Genomic DNA, 19,339 nt, shown 5'->3' on the forward strand with positions numbered 1-19,339 from the left:
TCATTTAAACAAGCCTTAGAGGTAGTTGCTGTCCCTTAATAATCTTAAGAAAGGAATGAAAAAGGAAAGGGAGAAGGGAAAGGAACATTTGGGAAATTTATATTTTCTATAAAAAGGAGTAGATAATGGGAGGAGTGGCTCATTCTCATCGGAACTGGTCAAAATAAGAACAACACACATACACACACACAGATGAGTATAGAATTTTATTTAACAGGAAAAGGGGAGAAGGAGAGATAAGGAAGTTGAGGAAGAAAATATTAAGAGAAGGACAAGTCCCTGGCAAAACAAATTCTAAGGATAAACAGAACAATTTATAATTCTTTGAGGTGGTAGATATTCATCAATTGGAGAATGAATGAACAAATTATGAAACATAAATATGATAGAGTACTATTAGGTTGATCTCATCAATGTAATGACAAAGCATGATTTCAGAGGGCAAATGAAACATGTTATCCACACCTCCTGAAAGAGAGGTGAAGTGGATGTAGAATGAATGAAAATTTTTTCAGCACATGTCCAATATGGAAATATGTTTTGATTTACTATACATTTGTAATAGGCTTTATTTTTCTTGTGCTCTCAATTGGGATGATGTAAGGAGAAAAGACAGATTTTCTTCTTTAAAAAGATGAGTTAATGTCCTCTTTTTGATAAAAAGGTAGTGAATTAGGCATATGAATACAGCACTTATAGTCAGACATGATCATTGGGCTGATTAGTTTTGCTTAACTATTTTTCTTTGTTATAATTAAAGGCTCATTTTGAGAGGAGAGATTTATCTGAAAATGACTAACATAAAAATGTTAATAAAAATAAAATAACAGATATTAAAAATTAGAATACAGGCCTCAACTCCTAGTCAAATGCTCTTTTTGCATGATTATTGCTTCAAGTATCTTGTTTTCCTATTAAACTATAAGTTTAGGGGGCAAGAACCATGTAACTACTTTTTCACTATTCCCAAGAATATTAACCATGGCACTAGGCACACAATAAATGCCCAATAAATAAATACTGGTATAGCAATTTTTAGCAATTTCCTTTGCGCAAGAGAACCTAGATTTCTCATATATGCAATTTTTATTGTTTATCACTTCTCACTTTACAGATTCTCCTACTTTGCCTTAAAAGAATGTATTTCATTCTTCCTTATATTAATTCACCAATTTTTGACAGGTCTTGGAAAATAATCAGTTAGAATACAATGAGCAGTTTGCTTACTAATAAGGGAGAAGAGGCATAAAGATTGTCAGAAACTAGACAACCCATTTATGTAAAGAAAAACTAAGATAACACTAAAGTCAGCTGTGTTTAGTACAGACAGTTAAAGACAAAGTAAAACGAAAGGAGTAGGGAAGAGCCAGTATGGCAGAAAGAGTACTGTTTTTGAATTCAAGTTTTTACACGAATCAGTTGTATGACCTTAGAGGCTCATAACTATACCTTAAACCTTAAAATAATATAAACATGTAAATCATTAATTCTTTTTCCTGCTTTACATGGAGGTTTAATGCAAAACCCATTGACAGTTTTATATTATTAATACTTTCCTATAGAGAAATATGAATGATTTTGAAACAAATTATCACAGAAATAGTAATTAATATCACTTGACTAAATATTTCAATTCCAAAGTTTATATCTTATCATTATATATGCATTGTGTTTAACATGCTATAAACTGCATTTTAGGACAAGTCATTTCACCCAAGATTCAGGTTTCTTATAATGGCAATAATATGTAAATGACTTATTTATTGTGTTTTTTTTTAAGAGATCACTTTTTAAACCCAAAAATTCTATATGAACATTGTTATTAATCAAACAAAAATCTTTTGGAAAAGGTTAATACAATGAACTAACAAAAAGTTCACAAACTGGATTAAGAAAAGAAAAAAGTTTTTATGACTGGTTTAACTCACAAAAATAAATATTTTAAAGCAAATTTTCAAATAGATATATGCAAAAGCATAAGTAAAGGAAAAAGCCTATAAAGCTGAAGCAAAATGTTGAGTTCTGAACAACATAGAAATTAGATTTTTTAATTACCTGTCAACAAGCTTTCCCTATTCTATAGAGAAAAACAGAAAAAGAGGTCAAAAAAAAAAGCAGAGGACCAAGCTAAAACTGAATGAATAAAATCTGGAAAATTGAGATGTACCTTTGGTGAACTGATTAGAAATTTTAGAACTATCTTTTTTCCTCCCAAAAATAAAGCACAATTCTGAAAAATGCTGGGGGGTTGGGAGGGAAGGTTCCCAATGCCAAAATATCTAATCTCTGACTTTCCTTAAAATGTCTTATTTAATTTTTTATTTAATGTAAAGTTTTAAAAAGTCAAAAGCTTATGAAATATATTATATCCAAGTTAACATTTAAGTTGCCAGAGATAAATATTATCTTCCAAAATATGTCTGATTATCCCATATATGACTCTATTATAAAAACACTACAGAATAAATCATTCACAGGTAACAAATTAATGTTTATGTCTTTCTCTGCTTTAAACACTATGGTCTTTTCACTTAAGCATTGATTTAATTTCATAGCTTCCTTGTGCACATAGTTGACCTTACTAAATTCTACACTAATATCAACTTGTTAAAAGTGAATACAGACTTAGGATATCAGAATACTTAGACTAATTGGAGTCATGAGAAATATTTTGGGCTCTGTTTATTTTTAAAGGAGTTAGAATATATAATGGTAATTAGATTTACATATAATTACTGACCAACAAAAGATATATGAAACTTTTTTTTATCATGCCACTGCTAAACAATGATATTTACTTTTATAACAAATCTCTGCCCAACCACTTCAAAAAAAAATCCAATATAAACCACCCTTAACTACCACCATGCTATTTACAATTGTTTGATAAAACAAAAAAAAGCAGGAAAATTCATTTAATATTTAAAAGAAAATATTGTACAATATAAAGCTTTGATGGGTTTTACAAATTTAAAGTGTTCTATGATCAAATATGTCACTCTAAAAATAAAACAGAAATGTTTGAGATTATAGCAAAGATATGTATATTAACTGTTTAAATGAAAACAAATAATCAATGCCAACTATTATTTCTGTATTTTGGTTCCTCAAATAATCCTTAAAACAATGGTAGGTGAATTTCAGAAAACAATGCAAGAATGATTCAAAAAACAACAACAAAAAAAATCCAACAATTATGTGACTACTAAATCAAGTAATTTAAGTCAGTAGACTAGAAATATTTCTAAATTAACTTTCCTTTACAGGTCATGTGGAAATCCCGATATCCAATTAAAATATAATATGGTTAAGAAACTTCACACGCTGATATCGCTTCAACATTTTAGTTTCCTTCCATTGGGGGAAAAATATACAATATAAATTTGATTGAACTATTGTTTATCTCTGCTTTATCTCCAAAGAGCTAATTTAAAAAATTTTAGAAAGAAATAGGATCAAATCATAGCTATCTACAAATGAGTCATTAGAATCCAAAATGCTTAGCTTTTCTCTTTCTTATCCCAGTGATCTGTAGATACTAAGTGATACTATTTTTAATTTGTGGAATGAAAAATATCTGGCTATAAGATATTAAAATGGGAGGAGAAAATTTTCTATGATTTACTTAATTGTTCAAATAAATTTATTTTTCACTTTCCATATTGTTATAAGGAATCACATGGTCATACCATAGGCAGAAAAAAAAAATCTTTGAAAAATTTATACTTTTTATCATCTGGAATTGCTTCTTACATATTTTTAAAATAAGATATGTATGATTTTCCAGGGTTTCAAAATCTTCCAAGTTCATAGCATTTTAAATTTAGTTTAATTTTCCTAATCTTAAAATATTCACACTAAGTAATATAGAAAAGTCAAATAAATGTAACTACTTCTGCTGTTAGGACAGGACAAAACACCAAAAGAAATTTACTAATTACTTAAGTAGGACATCATGCAAAATGATGCTACTCAAAACCAGATCCAAAGAATTATGATTTAAAAAACAGTATTGAAAGACTGAATTATGGTGTAAAATAAAAGTGAGTTTGAACTAGTAGCTAATGAAAAGAGTAGAAACTTAAAATTCCTGTGGTTATAGCTTTATGCAAATATAAATACCATTTTATTACTTCTGTTATAAATATGCAGTACAGTACTTATTTAATCTATCATCTCTATCATCTAATAAAAGCATACTTAGTAAAAAAAAGTAGATCTTATCTTGAAATATTTGAGCCACTATTTTTATGCATCTAGATAATTTTGTATTGCATAATTGAAGCAAAAAATCATCAAGCTAGTATTTCAGTTTTGTAAGGCAAAGCTGAACATGAAACCACAGGAATTACTATGCCACTAGTCAAAGAAAAAAATTCACTGAAATAAAATTAAACTTGACAATTATGATTTAAAGCTTCTTTCATTTAAGCCATTAAAACTTTGTATTGCTTAAAATGGCAAGAAGTTTTCAAAACTTACATCTTTCTTTTCAAATAACATAAAATAGCATATGAAATTACTTAAAATTGCTCAGAATATATATTTCTGAATATAAACTTCTTGATCATGGAAAACTTGCTAAGCATAAAGACTATCAAAATTTTAATGAAATTTTTAACATTGCTTTATTATATTTTCGATACAAGATACAAGAAATTCCCACATAAATATTCATGCAAATGTCAAAAAATTTATTGCTGGTACCAAAGGAAACTTACCTTACAACAGTGTTTCAAAGTATTAGACAATTCTCTTTTGAAATAGTTCTTGCCTTCTTTTGGAAAATTACTCACTTTGCCTTCATTTCCAGATGTGAACTGAATGTGTAATTGAGATGGCCCTGCCATGGAACAACTATGCTTAAGGCTGGATAAACAAGAAAGATTTGGATAAGTTCCTTCCAATGAAATACTTCTTTGTAAAGTGTGATGGGATTTGCTTGTCTGAAAGTTTAATCTTTCCAATTCTCTTTCAATACTGATTGGACAGTCCACATTTCGGGGAGATGGCAGGCATGCAGATGTGCTATGAATCAGCTCAATATGCTCTGAACTAGAATTAAGTTTAAACTCCACAGCTGACATTTCTGGATTACAAAGACCATTTGTTGTTTCACTTTTTGATAAAGATGCTCTTTGCTGGCTGAAATGTAGTGAAACACAAGAACAGCTGTAAGATGATTTTTCACAAACCAACTTATTAGAATTCTTATTTGAAGTAAAAATGTTTTCTTTAAATGAACCATTCACATGAAGTGGCTTAATGTGTCTAATTTTCCCTGGAGCACATATGGATTTAGATAGCCGGAGTCCACTGATTGCTGTAGAAAGAAATTCTTTAGAAGTTGCACCATCTTCAGTTTTGGCAAGTTCACTGGAAGAAATAATGAACTGGTGTGAAGTTTGATAGGATCCTTTTCTTGGTAAAGTACCTGAGTTCACTGAAGAAGCTGAAGGGCTCTTAGGGAAAATTAGTAAAGATGAACAATATTTTAGTGGAAATTTAGATTTCTTTCTCCCTGGAAATTTCATCATCTCCAATCCTTGCTCCAAGTCATCCTGGTAAAAAGGAATTGTACTTCTATTATTTGAAATAACTTCAGATGGGACAGTATTAATATTTGTCAAATTCTTCTTGGTTGTACCTTTACAGGATAAAGTCCCATGGAAAAAAGTATCACTTGGAGGAAATGTACTACTATCATTAACGATGCAGTTATGTGAACTATCAACACTTGTACTCATACATGATCCATAATCACTACAATTGCTGCTAAAAGAGTCATTATCCCTGGTTAAAATACTGCATGGGCTGTCATTGATGGAAGGGATTCTTAATTGGCTGCCATCATGTATAGTCCTCAATTTATCATCCTCTGTGGCTCCATTATAAATTCCTCCTGTTAAAACATGAGTAGATACTTTATCTTCACCAGTAGTTACAACATTGTCAGACTTTAGATATCTACTATACCTTGTAGGCTGTAGTGAAATCTGGAGAAAGTTGCCCTTTTTGCTAATATTTTGAGATGAAGGCTCAGTTGTTCCTTCCTGAGACTTAGTATTTTCCTGTGTTTGAGGGGCTAAACTGGCAGTCAGCTTCATGTGAATAATGTTAGATGTTGAAATTTTTGTCGATCTTTTGAAGGACATGTGAATATTATCCAATTCATCTCCAGAGGTTTCCGAAAGTGAGCAAATATTGCTTCTTCTGGATGCAAAAAGCAATTGTGCCATTTGTTCTCATTTTTAAACAAGCAAGTGAAAGTCATAACAAATCTCTGTCTGAAGACAAGCTAGCAGCAGCTGTACCACATTTGAAGACAAAAATCATGAGTAGTCTATTTAAAAGAATTTTTAAATTGTAGCTTTTATCCAAAATAAAATAGTAGATAAGTTATCCTATAAAGAAGCAAACAACTCATTCCAGAGCCTAGGGTTTCAAAAAGTCTTCCTAGTAGTCAAAATGCCTTCACTTACAGACCACTTGAATTCCGGCGACCTTCAAGCCAAGCTCAGCTGCAGCCCTCTGCCTCAAACACAGCCAACCTTGTTTCAATTATACCTTCTCCCATTTGCATGAATGAGTAACACAAGAACAACAATCCACTAGCATTTCAAGTTTAAACAGTATTTTTCTCTCTGGCTACACTAGGTGAACTATTTAACTATTTGAATCAATGCGCAAAAATTTTCTCCGGAGGAGTTTAACCACTAATATTTTTACCCGAAGGTATAGAATTACAGGAAGTTGGTAGGAATGAAGTCCCATGAACTGAGTATCAAATCAAAGACTGACTTTCCAAATAATAACTATAATAGGAACACAGTTAAGTTGATTGATGCCGAGAAATATTTACCAATTAAACTTTTTAAAATCCCAAAATATAAAGTTTTAATAAGTTAGGAATGCCAAAATACTGAGGGGAAAATAAATGTCACAGATTCAAAGGGAAATTTAAGGTAAACTAATCAAATAAATTTTATTCATCATAAAAATTAAGGTCATTCTGATAAAGATATTTTAAAGAAGTTACCACTAGTTATTTTCTCCTGCAATTGGAATGCCATTTTAGCCAAGTGGCACAGTTTTAAAATAATGCCTTTTATATTCTGAATATCAAAACTGCCAAGAAAATATCCCATGAAAAATTCGTATTTGACCCTCCCTCCCCAAGACACATTTATACCTTTTACAATTTCAACTGTTTCTCCAATCCACCCAGTTAAGAGTGTTGTGCTAAGTTCAGAAGTTGAAAAAAGGACTTAATACTTCAAATAAACATATCTGAATGCCAAGTGTTCAGATAGTCTGTAAAGAACTCTTTGCTGGCCCCTAGTGGCATATGAAATTTAGCTGGTTTTGCTATCCAACGTACATAAACAAACATTATGCAGCATGTTTATTTTCACGAACAAAGTATATATTTATTTACATCAAAGTACTCATACTAAATACAGTAATATGAAATTAATTGCTGTAATAATTAACTTATAAAGCTTAAGAGCCAAGCACATATAGACCATTTATCTTTTCAGAAGTTGTACTATTTTTTCAGTTATTTATTATTTTACTATAATCCGATCAGTAATAAAAGTCTAAAGTTTTACTCTTCCTAAAGAGCCATGGATCAGGTCTGGTATTTTATTTAAATGAAAAAAATTCATTAAAAAATTAACCTCAGAGAGCTTTTAAAATCAGTACCCTATACTTAAAGTCAGAACTCCAGGAAATAAAAATATACTAATTCATTTAAAATAAACAAAAAAAAGTTCAGTTTTTAAAATTACAAATTAAGAAACTGATATTTTTATAAGTAGTGTATTCTAAGCAAATACATAAAAATTCAACACTTTTTTTTTCAAAAACTACATAAAAAAAAACATTCTTTAGTTTTTAAAAAGCATTTTTAATCAAATGAATCATGGAAAACAAGACTATATATGTTTTTCTACTATAAAAATGTAGTAACATGTAGAATGGGAAAAGGTTAAGCATAGTAAAGATAATTATTACTTTATGATCTTGCTTTAAATAAGCAAATAAATTTTGTATCACAAGCTGCTCTTATTAAATGTGATTTTTTTTTTTTTAACTGTTTTCTAAGGTCTTGAGTTCTGAATTAAGGGATTTCTTATTTGGATATTTTGAATGTCAATTGACAAAGTAGTCAAACACCATCATAAATAAAGCTATTTAAGTGCTTAAGTGAAGTCAATATCAGAAGTTAATAACTATATCTTTTATGTTATTTTGTTTTCTACATTAATATTTATATCATCATTTATCACAGCAATTTGAAGAAATACTTAATAAATATGGTTTTGTAAGGAAGTATAAGATTAATATTAGCAAAGATTTGTGATTAATCAAAACCAAAACATATTGATACACCTAGAAAAATGTCAAATCAATGCCAAAATTCTGAATCAAGTTCATTTTCTCAAAATTAAAGAAGCCAGGAATAATTATCTTGGATCTCAACTATATAATTTTATCAATAGGTGCTAAAATTTTGATTTTGTTAAAAGTTTCAGTGTACTATAGAACTATGGGCTACACATTCTCTTTGGAAACACCTTTTGTCTACTATCTAGACTCAGTCATGTGATTTCCTCTCCCAGTCATCACCTTATGTTGTAGTGATCATCGCAGCCTGCACTTCTTTCCTTTTTTTCTATATTTGATTTATTTATTTAATACTTTCCCCAGTTACATTCAAAAAAATTTTTTTTTACATTTAAAAAAATTTTTTGAGTTCTAGGTTCTCTCCTCTTATCTCCCCACCACAATGAAGAAACCACATGTGAAATTATGCAAAACATTTCCATAACAAGTCAAGTTGTGAGAGAAAACATAGATCTCCCACCCTAAGGAAAATAAAAACTCCCAGGAAATTAACTTAGAGAGAGATAGAGACAGAGAAGTTAGAGAGAGAGAGAGAGAGACACACACACACACACACACACACACACACACACACACACACACACACACATAGAGACAGAGAGTGGGGGTGCAGGAAGGAGGGAGGGAAAGAGGGAGAGAGGAAAGAGGGAGAGAGGAGAGAGGGAGAAAGGAGAGAGGGAGAGGCAGAGAAGGAGAGGCAGAGGGAGTGAGGGAGGGGGAAAATGCTCAATCTGTGTTAAAACAAAATCAGTTTCTTCTCTGGGTATGGATAGAATTTTTCATCATAAGTCCTTCAAAGTAGTAGTAGATCAGCATTTTTCTTAAGAAAGGAAATCTGAGAAATACTTACTACAGCTATATGAGACTCCAAAGATTCTGTACAGCAGCATGTGATATACTAATCTCTCACAAAGAAATGTCAACTTTTTATGGGCATCATTAGTTGTTTTGTGTGTTAAATATGATCAAAATTATTAAAAATAAAGTTTTGGGTGGGATCTATAGTTATTTGCAGTTTTTCACAATTACAGGCGTGGTATGCCTCTAACTCCACAAATTTTAAGGGATGACTGTCTAAGAAAATAAAAAATGGAGAAAAATTAAAGTACTCTCCAATAAGATCTAGGTTAAAGTAAGGATGTTCAATATTACCACTACTATTTAACACAGTTCTAGAAATATTAACTACAAAAATAAAACAAAAGAAATCAATAGAATAAACAGGCAACCCCCCCAAAATTATCATTTTTATAGATATATGGCATAATTAAAAGAACTCTATAGTAAACCAAAAATTCAATGACATAATCAATAAGTTCAATAGTGGTACAGGATAAAAAATATATCCTGTATTTCTATTTATCCTATTATATTATATATATATTATATATATGTATATATATAAAACATATATTATTATATAATATCTATTAATCTAGCATTTCTATTTATTACCAATAAACCTCAGCAAAAACTGCTAGAGAGACAAATTCTACTTAAAATAACCAAAGAGCAGGCAGCTAGGTGGTGCAGTGGATATAGTATCAGCCCTGAAGTCAGGAGAACATGAGTTCAGATCCTAGCTGTGAGACCCTGAGCAAGTCACTTAACCCCAATTGCCTCAGCAAAATAAATAAATAAATAAAATAATCAGAGAAGCTATATTGTATTTGAAAGCATATTTACCAAGAAACATCCAGGAACTATAATAATTCAACTATAACATGGTTTTTTGAGAAATAAATACAGATCTAAATAATGAAGAAACATTAATTGCTCACAGGTAGGTCAAATCAGCCTAATACAATATCACCAAAATTAACTGACTTCTTTTTTGTTGTACCAATCAAACAACCAAGGATTAACTTTGTAGGGTTGGAAAAAATGATAAATAAAATTCATATGGAGGAAGAAAAGGTAAAGAAATCAATGGAGGCAGATATGGATGCAACATGTTTGAATGACAGAGTAATACAGATTGGTTATAACAGAATGCATGGAATGAAGGAGTATTCATGAAAAAATAACTCCATTGTTTTAAGAACTCTGAACATAACATAAAGAAATTAGAATTTTATGCAAGTACTATAGGGAATCATTAAGATTTTGAAGCAGAGAAGTAACATAAGCAGATAGAAAATTAGTCTGGCAGAAAAGTGATAGCTGAATTGGAAAGAGAAAGACAACAAAAAGGGAAGATCTATTATTGTTATTACAACATACTAAGTAAATAGCAATATTATTGCTAACATAGATATTTCTCATGTATGTTAGGATGGTAGCAACAGGAAATAAGAGGAGGAGACAAATGCAAGATATGATCTGAAGGTGGAATGAAAAGAACTAATTAATCTATTCAAATATGAAAGCTAAGTGAGAACAAAGAGTCAAAATTAAGACCAATATTCATAAATGGGAGAATGGGTGAATGATGGTATCATCAGGAAAATAAAAAGTCAGAAAGAGGACTAGGTATGGGAAGAGAGTAAATTCAATTTTGGTATTTTTAAGTAACTGTTATGGGCCAGAACTCTGAAACAAGGATTCTTACAAGGTGTTGTCAGTGGAATTAATGAGACAGTGATTATCTAGTTTAGCATGGTGATTCTAGTTCTCTAGTTCAGTACATGTACTTAGTACTTAAAATAGTTCTAAAAAATTCACACCTATGATAATGTAATTGTAAGAGAGCATATAAGCTGGGAGCCTCAGACTTAGAGCCAGAGAAGACAAGAGGACTGGAAGTGGGAGCTCAAGCTCTGGGAACCAAGGAGAGAGAGGATATTAGAGGGATGAACATAAACCTTCAAATCTAACTATTTCTACAGTTACAAGAACTTCATGGTCTAGAATTGATTAGATCCAGTTAGAGTTTTGCTCCAAAATAAACATTTGGAAGTTCCCATTTCTTGAAGAGGAAAACTATCTTCTATGCCATGCCTGATCTTTTAAAAAAATTTTAATCCCGACAAACATAAACAGTACCACAAAGAACAGAAAAAGAAAATGGTATAAGAGAAACTGACCCTTTATTGTGAAGTTGTTTTAAAGTATATATTAAATGTTTGTCCATGTTTCCTATACACATACACACACACACACACAAATAACCAAGGACAGTTTGAAATGAGCTTAAAAATTAAATACTCTGGACAACTAAATATTTTCAGCACTTAATAGAGCATTCATTTCACTATATTAAAATCATATCTTGGTTCAATTTTTCACTTATCTTTCAAAGACAGCTACCAAATCTTTATTTGATAATGAATAAATAATCATAGAAATAAATAAATAAAACTTTGTTTACTTATCACTAGCAATGGTGTTGTAAACTGGCTGCTCTTTGCCAGAAGAAATAAGAAAATAAAGAAAGGAAGAGTGAAGGACTGTGATTGCCCATTAAACTAAACCCCATTCAGAGAAAGTAGAGAAGTGCTTGCCTTGATTCTTGGGGTCCTGAAAGCATATTAAATCAATGATGGGAAACAATGAAAAACACTACAGAAACAAGAATGAAAGGAACTTTAAAGATTATCTGGTCTAAACTGTTTATTTTTCAAAGGAAGAAAATGAGATTCAAAGCTCTTTCTCCAACTTGTATTCCTAGCCTTTTTATAATGTGAATACTTCTGGGAAAATTGTAATAAAACCTTATTAGATTTTTAATGAAAAGAATATTATCAGCTGACAACTAGATAAGAGTAAGAATCAAATCCAAGATTTAAGTGCGCTTGAAGAAGGAAATGGCTCCATAAAAGGGATGTAGGGAATAAATAGCATAAGAATAATCAACACCTTTTTCTTTCTCACTATCTGTTTTCATTAATGTTTCACACTTCTCTTACTCTGCTAGAAAATAACTTACCAAACGATTTTCATCAAATACTTCAAAAAGAAGCCAGTGCTGATGAGGAAGAACCTAAGTAAGAAAAAAAAACAAAACAGAAAATTTGTTTTTGTTTAAAAAATATTTGGCTTTAAAGATATTTAACTTAAATATATATAAATTTAATGCTTAAAAATATAAAATATTTTATAACAGCATCCTAATTAAGATATTGTTTTCAAAAACTTACTGAAAATTCAAAACCAGAATGCAGTATTTATATACAAGTATCAATAAAGTACACTATAAGAATCATACCATAAAAGGTAATTATTTTAACTTCCATACCAAAGCAAAATTCATATAACGTAACTTAGGGCTTATATTTTTAAATAAATAACTTACTCTTTATGATTATTTATTTTAAATTTTTATTACCTCAATTTTCTTTTATCAAATAAAAAACAGACTTGGAAGTTAAAATAAATATGAAAATGTCTACTAGCTTCTGTTAGTACAGCTTCATAAGGCTTTCTCTAAGAAACAACCTTTTCCATAGGCTTCATAAAAGCCTCTTAAAAATGTCAAGAATTTTGTTTTAAGAAATATGGTAAACTTTTGCTTCAAATTGCTGGCTCTCATTTTAACTTGATGGCACATACTTTTTAACGGGTATAGTCAGTATTTTCTAGATGGGATATGATGTTTAAATTTTATATAATCTAAACAAATTAACTATCCAAAAAAACCCTAAATAATAACAAGAAAAAATAATAAAGTGAAGTGGGGGAGTTGCTCAGGATAAATTTTTTCATCAAGAGAATCCTAATCATTTCTCTAAGAGAAAAAAAAATTCTAAATGATAATGATATTGTAGAGCAAACATCAGAGAAAACTCCTTATTAAATATTTATTTCCTAAGGTACAGGATATAAAAGATTAAGATTTGGTCACTTTACACTAGAATACAGTCCTTGAGTTAAGTCATTTAAGGATTAGTAAGATTTTTCTAAGGGAAGAGGAGATGAAGCTAAAAATCTAAATTAAAATACACAGGTAGAATAAGCATTTGCTGTTCCAGAAAACAGTGGAGCTTATGTTCACTTCAATTTCAACAAACATTTATTATGTGCAAGGTACAATTCAAAATTCTAGAACTACAAAGGTGAAAAAACAACAACAAAAACCTTTAAGAAATTTGCAAAACTGGAGTAGTATGATAAAGCTGAATTAAAGTCATTATTACTGAAAGTCATGAAATTGTGGGGTTTTAATTTGATATTTTTCTATTTTTTTAATTGTCTGTCCAATTCATTTATCTTTTCTTTATTTTATTCATGGAAGCATTCAGAGTTATAAAATTTCCTCTAAGAACTGCTTTGGCTACATCCCATAAGTTTTGGTATGTTGTGTCTCATTATTGTTCTCTTGGATGAAATTATTGTTTTTATGGATTTGTTGTTTGACCTACTCATACTTCAGGATTAGATTATTTAATTTCCAATTAAGTTATGGTCTATTTTTCCATGGTCCTTTATTACATGTAATTTTTACTGCATCATGATCTGAAAAGGTTACATTTACTATTTCTGCTTTTCTGCATTTGCTTGTGAGGTTTTTATGCTCTTATACATGGTCAATTTTTCTGTAGGTGCTATGTACTGCTAAGAATGTGTGTGTGTGTGTGTGTTTTCTGAGATGATCAGCTGTGAATGACTTTGTTATTCTCAGTAATTCACAACTAATCCAAATCAGGATTTATGATGAAAAATCCTATCTATACCCAGAAAAAAGAACTGATTGTTCTGGACTGGCTGTTCTGAAGACATCTTAAACTCAACAATACAGATTGAAGCATATTCTCTCTTTTTAAACTTTATTTTTCTTGAGGGATTTTTAAAAGAGGATATCTATCTTTTCTTTCAGAACATGACTTTTATGTAAATGTTTTACAAAACTTCATATAAGCTTTCTTAATGAGGGCTGGGGGTGTGGATAAGGAAGACACTCTAGAACTCAAAAGTTTTAAAAACAAATGTAAAAAATCATTTTAAATGCAACTGGGGAAAAATAAAAATATTAAATCTTTTGATTAGATATATTTTTGCTTTTGCTTGACCTGAGATCAGGATCACTATCCCTGCCTTTTTTTTTTTTTTTTTAAAACTTCAGCTGAAGTAAAATATATTCTGCTCCAGCTTTTTAACTTTACTCTGTATGTATCTCTGCTTCATAGAACATATTGTAGGATTCTGGATTTTAATTCACTTTGCTAACCACTTCCATTTGATGGGAGAGTTTATCCCATTCACATTCACAGCTAAGATCACTAACTCTATTTTCCCTAGGTTATACTTTTCTCTCCCATTTCCCCCTTTCCATTCTCACCAGTGTTTTGCTTCAGACTACTATCTCCCTTACTCTGCCCTCCGTTTCCAGTACCCCCTTATCCCTTTCCCCTTCTGTTTCTGTCCTCCCCCTTCTATTATTATCTTCCTTTTCTTAATCTTTTGCCCTCCTATTTCTCTATAAGGTGAGACAAATTTTCATACAAACTAAGTATGCATGATATTCCACAGTTTTGAGCCAAAGAGATTAAGGTTCGAACAATGTTCATGCCCTTCCTTTCTTTCCTTCAAAAGGCCTCTTCATGTGATGTAATTTGCACCAATTAATTTCTCTTTCCTCTTCTTCCAGGACAATCCCTTTTCCACTACTAATTTTTTATATTATATTGAAGTCAACTTGTACCTATGCCCTCCAAGTATACCCTTGCTTACTACCATAACAAAGATACAATTAGCAAGAATTACAAGTATCTTACCATGTGGGGATGTAAATATTTTTACCTTTAAAACAATTTTTTAACCTTCAATTACCTAATGAACATCTCAAACTGGCTGTCCTGAAGACATCTTAAACTCAACATGTCCAAAATAGTAATCCTCTGTTCTTTCAAACATCTCTATTCATGTCAAGGACAGGACTATCCTTCCAGTCATCTAGGCTTGAAATCTAGGTATCATCTAACTTCTCCCTTTCTCTAGTCCCATATAATCAATCTACTACCAAATCTCTTCTGATTTGATCTTAGAAACATCTCTAAAAGCGTCCCCTTCTATCTTCTGAAATTGTCACCATCCTGGAACAAGCCCTCATCAGTTTACGTCTAGATTACTGCAATAAGTCTATTCATTGTTATTCTTGCTTCAAGTCTACCCCCATTCTATTACTTTACTTCCCATCCTCCACTTGGTTGTCAAATGCTGCCCTCCCCCTGCCATTTCTTTCTTGACTCCCTATCATCTTTATAATTTAATATAAAATACTCTCTTTAGTTTTTAATATACAACTTGTTACCTTAACGGTTTTCTTATGTTTTATTCCCTTCAACATAGTTTGTGACCCAGTAACATTGGTTTCTTTGTAGTTTTTCAAACAAGACACTCCATCCCTAGATTTTTGGCATTTTTAACTGGCTTTTTCTTTTGCCTAAAATATTATTTTTTCTAATATCTGCCTATGGATTCCTTTCCTTCAAGTACCAACTAAAATCCCATCTTCATAGAAGCATTTGAATGAAAAAGCATTTTTTGGAAGCCTATATTTTATTTTTCAAATTACATGCAAAGATATTTTAACTTTTGCTTTTTTTAATATTTTAAGTTCCAAAATCTTCCTTTTTTCCTTCCCCTCAATCCTCCTTGAGATGGCAAGCAATTAGATATCAATTACATATGAATAGTCATGCAAAATATATTCCTATTTACCATGTTCAAAAGAAAACACAGACACCACCTGAATTCTCCCCCACAAAAAAACAAACAAACAAACAAACAAACAAAAAAAAAACACAAGAAAAATAAAGTTTTAAAAAGTAAGCCTCAATCTCAATCTGCCTTCAGACTCCATCAGTTCTTTCTCTGGAAATGGATAGAATTTTTCATTCTAAGTCTTTTGGAACTGTCTTGGATTTTTGTATTGCTAGGAATACCTAGTTCATTTACAGTTGATCGTTGTACAATATTGCTGTGAAAATGTTATCCTGGCTCTGCTTACTTCACTTTGCATCTGTAAGTCTTTCCAGGTTTTTCTCAAAGTGTCTTGCTCATCATTTCTGGTAGCACAATAGTATTCCATCAAAATCATATACTACAACTTGTCCAGCTCATCATTTCTGGTAGCACAATAGTATTCCATCAAAATCATATACTACAACTTGTCCAGCTCATCATTTCTGGTAGCACAATAGTATTCCATCAAAATCATATACTATAACTTGTCCAGCCATTCTCCAAATGATGGGCATCTCCTCACTTTCTAATTCTTTACCACCACAAAAAGAATTACTATAACTACTTCTGTGGATAGATGTACCTTTCTCTTTTCTTAGACTTCTTTTGAATATAGACTTAGCAGTGGTACTGCTGGGTCAAAGGGTATGCACAGCTCGATAACCCTTTGGACATGATTCCAAATTGCTCTATTATGTTAGTTCACAATTTCACTAACAGTGAATTTGGATCCCACTTTTTCTACATAACTTCCAACATTTGTTATTTTCTGTTTCTGTCATATTAGCCAGTCTTTTGGGTAGTGATACCTCAGAGATGTTTTGATTTTCATTTCTCAAATCAATAGTGACTTAGAGCATTTTAATATCAAAATAGTGTGATTTTTTTATTTGAAAACCATCTGTTCTAAGCCTTTGCCTATTTATAAATCAGGAAATGAGTTGTATTCTTATAAATTTTTCTCTTCTCTATATATTCTTTATCAGAGAAAGTTGCTGTACAATTCTCTCCCCTACCCAAACGTCAGCATTCCTTCTGATCTTGGCAGCATTAGTTTTGTTTACGTAAAACCTTTTTAACTTTTTAACTTAATGGACTCAAAAGTGTCCAATCTACATCTTATAATGCTATCTCTTATTTGGTCATTAAATTCTTCCTTTCTCCACAGGCAGAAAGTTACAATCTCCTCTAATTTGCTTGTGATATTCTTTTTTTTTTGACCATTTTAAAACATATTTTATTGACGCATTTTATCATTATATCACTATTATTTCTGAAAGAGCTTGATAGATGTCCCCATCCAGCTTGAACCATTCCTTGTAACAAAGATAGTTAACCAAAAACATATGGTACAAAAACCATATATTACAATATATATACAACATTCCACCAGAGAATTTCCCTTTTTTTTTTTTTTTTTTTAAATTATAGCTTTTTATTTACAAGATATATGCATGGGTAATTTTTCAGCATTGATAGTTGCAAAATCTTTTGTTCCAATTTTTCCCCTTCTTCCCCCACCCCCTCCCTGAGAGGACAGGTAGAACAATACATATTAAATACAATATATGCATACATGTCCATACAGTTAATTTTGCTACACAAAAAGAATCGGACTTTGAAATAGTGTACAATTAACCTGTGAGGGAAATCAAAAATGCAGGTGGACAAAAACAGGATTGGGAATTCTATGTAGTGGTTCACACTCATTTCCCTGAGTTCTTTCGCTGGGTATAACTGGTTCAATTCATTACTGTTCTATTAGAGCCGATTTGTTTCAGCTCATTGTTGAAGAGGGCTATGTCCATCAGAATTGATCGTCATATAGTATTGTTGTTGAAGTATATAATGATCTCCTGGTCCTGCTCATTTCACTTAGCATCAGTTCATGTAAGTCTCTCCAGGCCTTTCTGAAATCATCCTGCTGGTCATTTCTTAGAGAACAATAAAATTCCATAATATTCATATACCATAATTTATTGAGTCATTCTCCAATTGAGGGGCATCCACTCAGTTTCCAGTTTTTGGCCACTACAAAAAGGACTGTCACAAAGATTTCTGCACATACAGGTCCCTTTCCCTTCTTTAAAATTTCTTTGGAATATAAGCCCAGTAATATCACTGCTGGATCAAAGGGTATGCACAGTTTGATAACTTTTTGAGCATAGTTCCAAATCACTCTCCACAATGGCTGGATGTATTCACAATTCCACCAACAATGTATCAGTGTCCCAGTTTTCCCACATCCCCTCCAACATTCTGCATTATCTTTCCCTGTCATTCTAGCCAATCTGACAGGTGTGTAGTGGTATCTCAGAATTGTCTTAATTTGCATTTCTCTGATTAATAATGACTTGGAGCAGCTTGTGATATTCTTTATGTCCCAATTAGATATCTATTTTGATTTTACCTTGGTACATGGTGTGAAATTTTGGCCTATACCTAGTTTTCATCAAACTGCTTTCCAGTTTTCCCAGAAATTTTTGTCAAATACCAAATTATTGTCCTAAATACTTGGATATTTGGATTTATCAAATGCAAAAAAGTATTTTGTCTATATGGTACTGTGTATTTTGTCCCTAATCTATCCATTGATCCATAATTTTACTTCTTAGCGAGTATCAAAATGTTTTGATGATTACTGACATATAAAACAGTTTGAGATCTAATATTACAATGCTACCTTCTTTCACTTTTTCCCCCATTGATTCCCGTAATATTTTTGACCTTTTGTTCTTTTAGGTGAATTGTTACTATGTTTTCTAGCACTATGACTGCCACATTATGCATGACTGCCAGTTAATGCCATTACTAAATAAGTTATATTATTTTAGGCAGAATTGTCATCTTTGTTACATTGGCTCAGCCTATTTATATGCAATTTATATTTTTTCCAATTGTTAAGATCCAAGTTTATTTGAAAAGTATTTTGTAATTGTATTCCTATAGTTCCTACATTTGTCTTGACAGGCAGATTCCCAAATATTTTACATTTATATTTATTTTAAATGGAGTTTCTCTATTCCTTGCTGTGGGACTTTGTTGGTAATTTATAAAAATGTTGATGATTTTTTCAGGTTTCTTTTATATCCTACAACTTGCTAAAATTGTTAATTTCAACTATATAATGAGTATAATAACAGCACTTACCTCAAAGGATTGTTATTAAGATCAAATGAGATAATATTTATAAAGCTAAACTTAGCACAGTGCAAGGCACATAGGAGATACCATATAAAAGGTCATTTCCTTTCTTTCTCTCCCTCTTGTTGCTTGCTGGATTAGATTGTGAGCCCCTTGGGAA

At 31.1% G+C, this 19,339-nt stretch overlaps 1 protein-coding gene across 4 annotated transcripts in view; it reads right to left on the reverse strand.

Annotated features, from left to right (window-relative positions):
* NEDD4 (NEDD4 E3 ubiquitin protein ligase) overlaps positions 1 to 19,339 on the reverse strand; it is a 113,528-nt gene that overhangs the window by 74,930 nt on the left and 19,259 nt on the right. For 2 of the 4 annotated variants that reach the window (XM_031955254.1, XM_031955252.1), the window contains one exon: positions 12,281 to 12,334. Coding sequence is in view for 3 of the 4 variants with exons in the window: in XM_031955252.1 (XP_031811112.1) it covers positions 12,281 to 12,334 (54 nt within the window). In the remaining variant the exon portion in view is untranslated. Of the gene's footprint in view, positions 1 to 4,721; positions 7,740 to 12,280; positions 12,335 to 19,339 lie in introns of those variants that run through there. The other 2 variants (XM_031955251.1, XM_031955250.1) reach the window with 2 other exon arrangements.

Source organism: Sarcophilus harrisii, chromosome 2 (genome assembly GCF_902635505.1).
Source record: "Sarcophilus harrisii chromosome 2, mSarHar1.11, whole genome shotgun sequence".
Classification (NCBI taxonomy): Eukaryota; Metazoa; Chordata; class Mammalia; order Dasyuromorphia; family Dasyuridae; genus Sarcophilus; species Sarcophilus harrisii.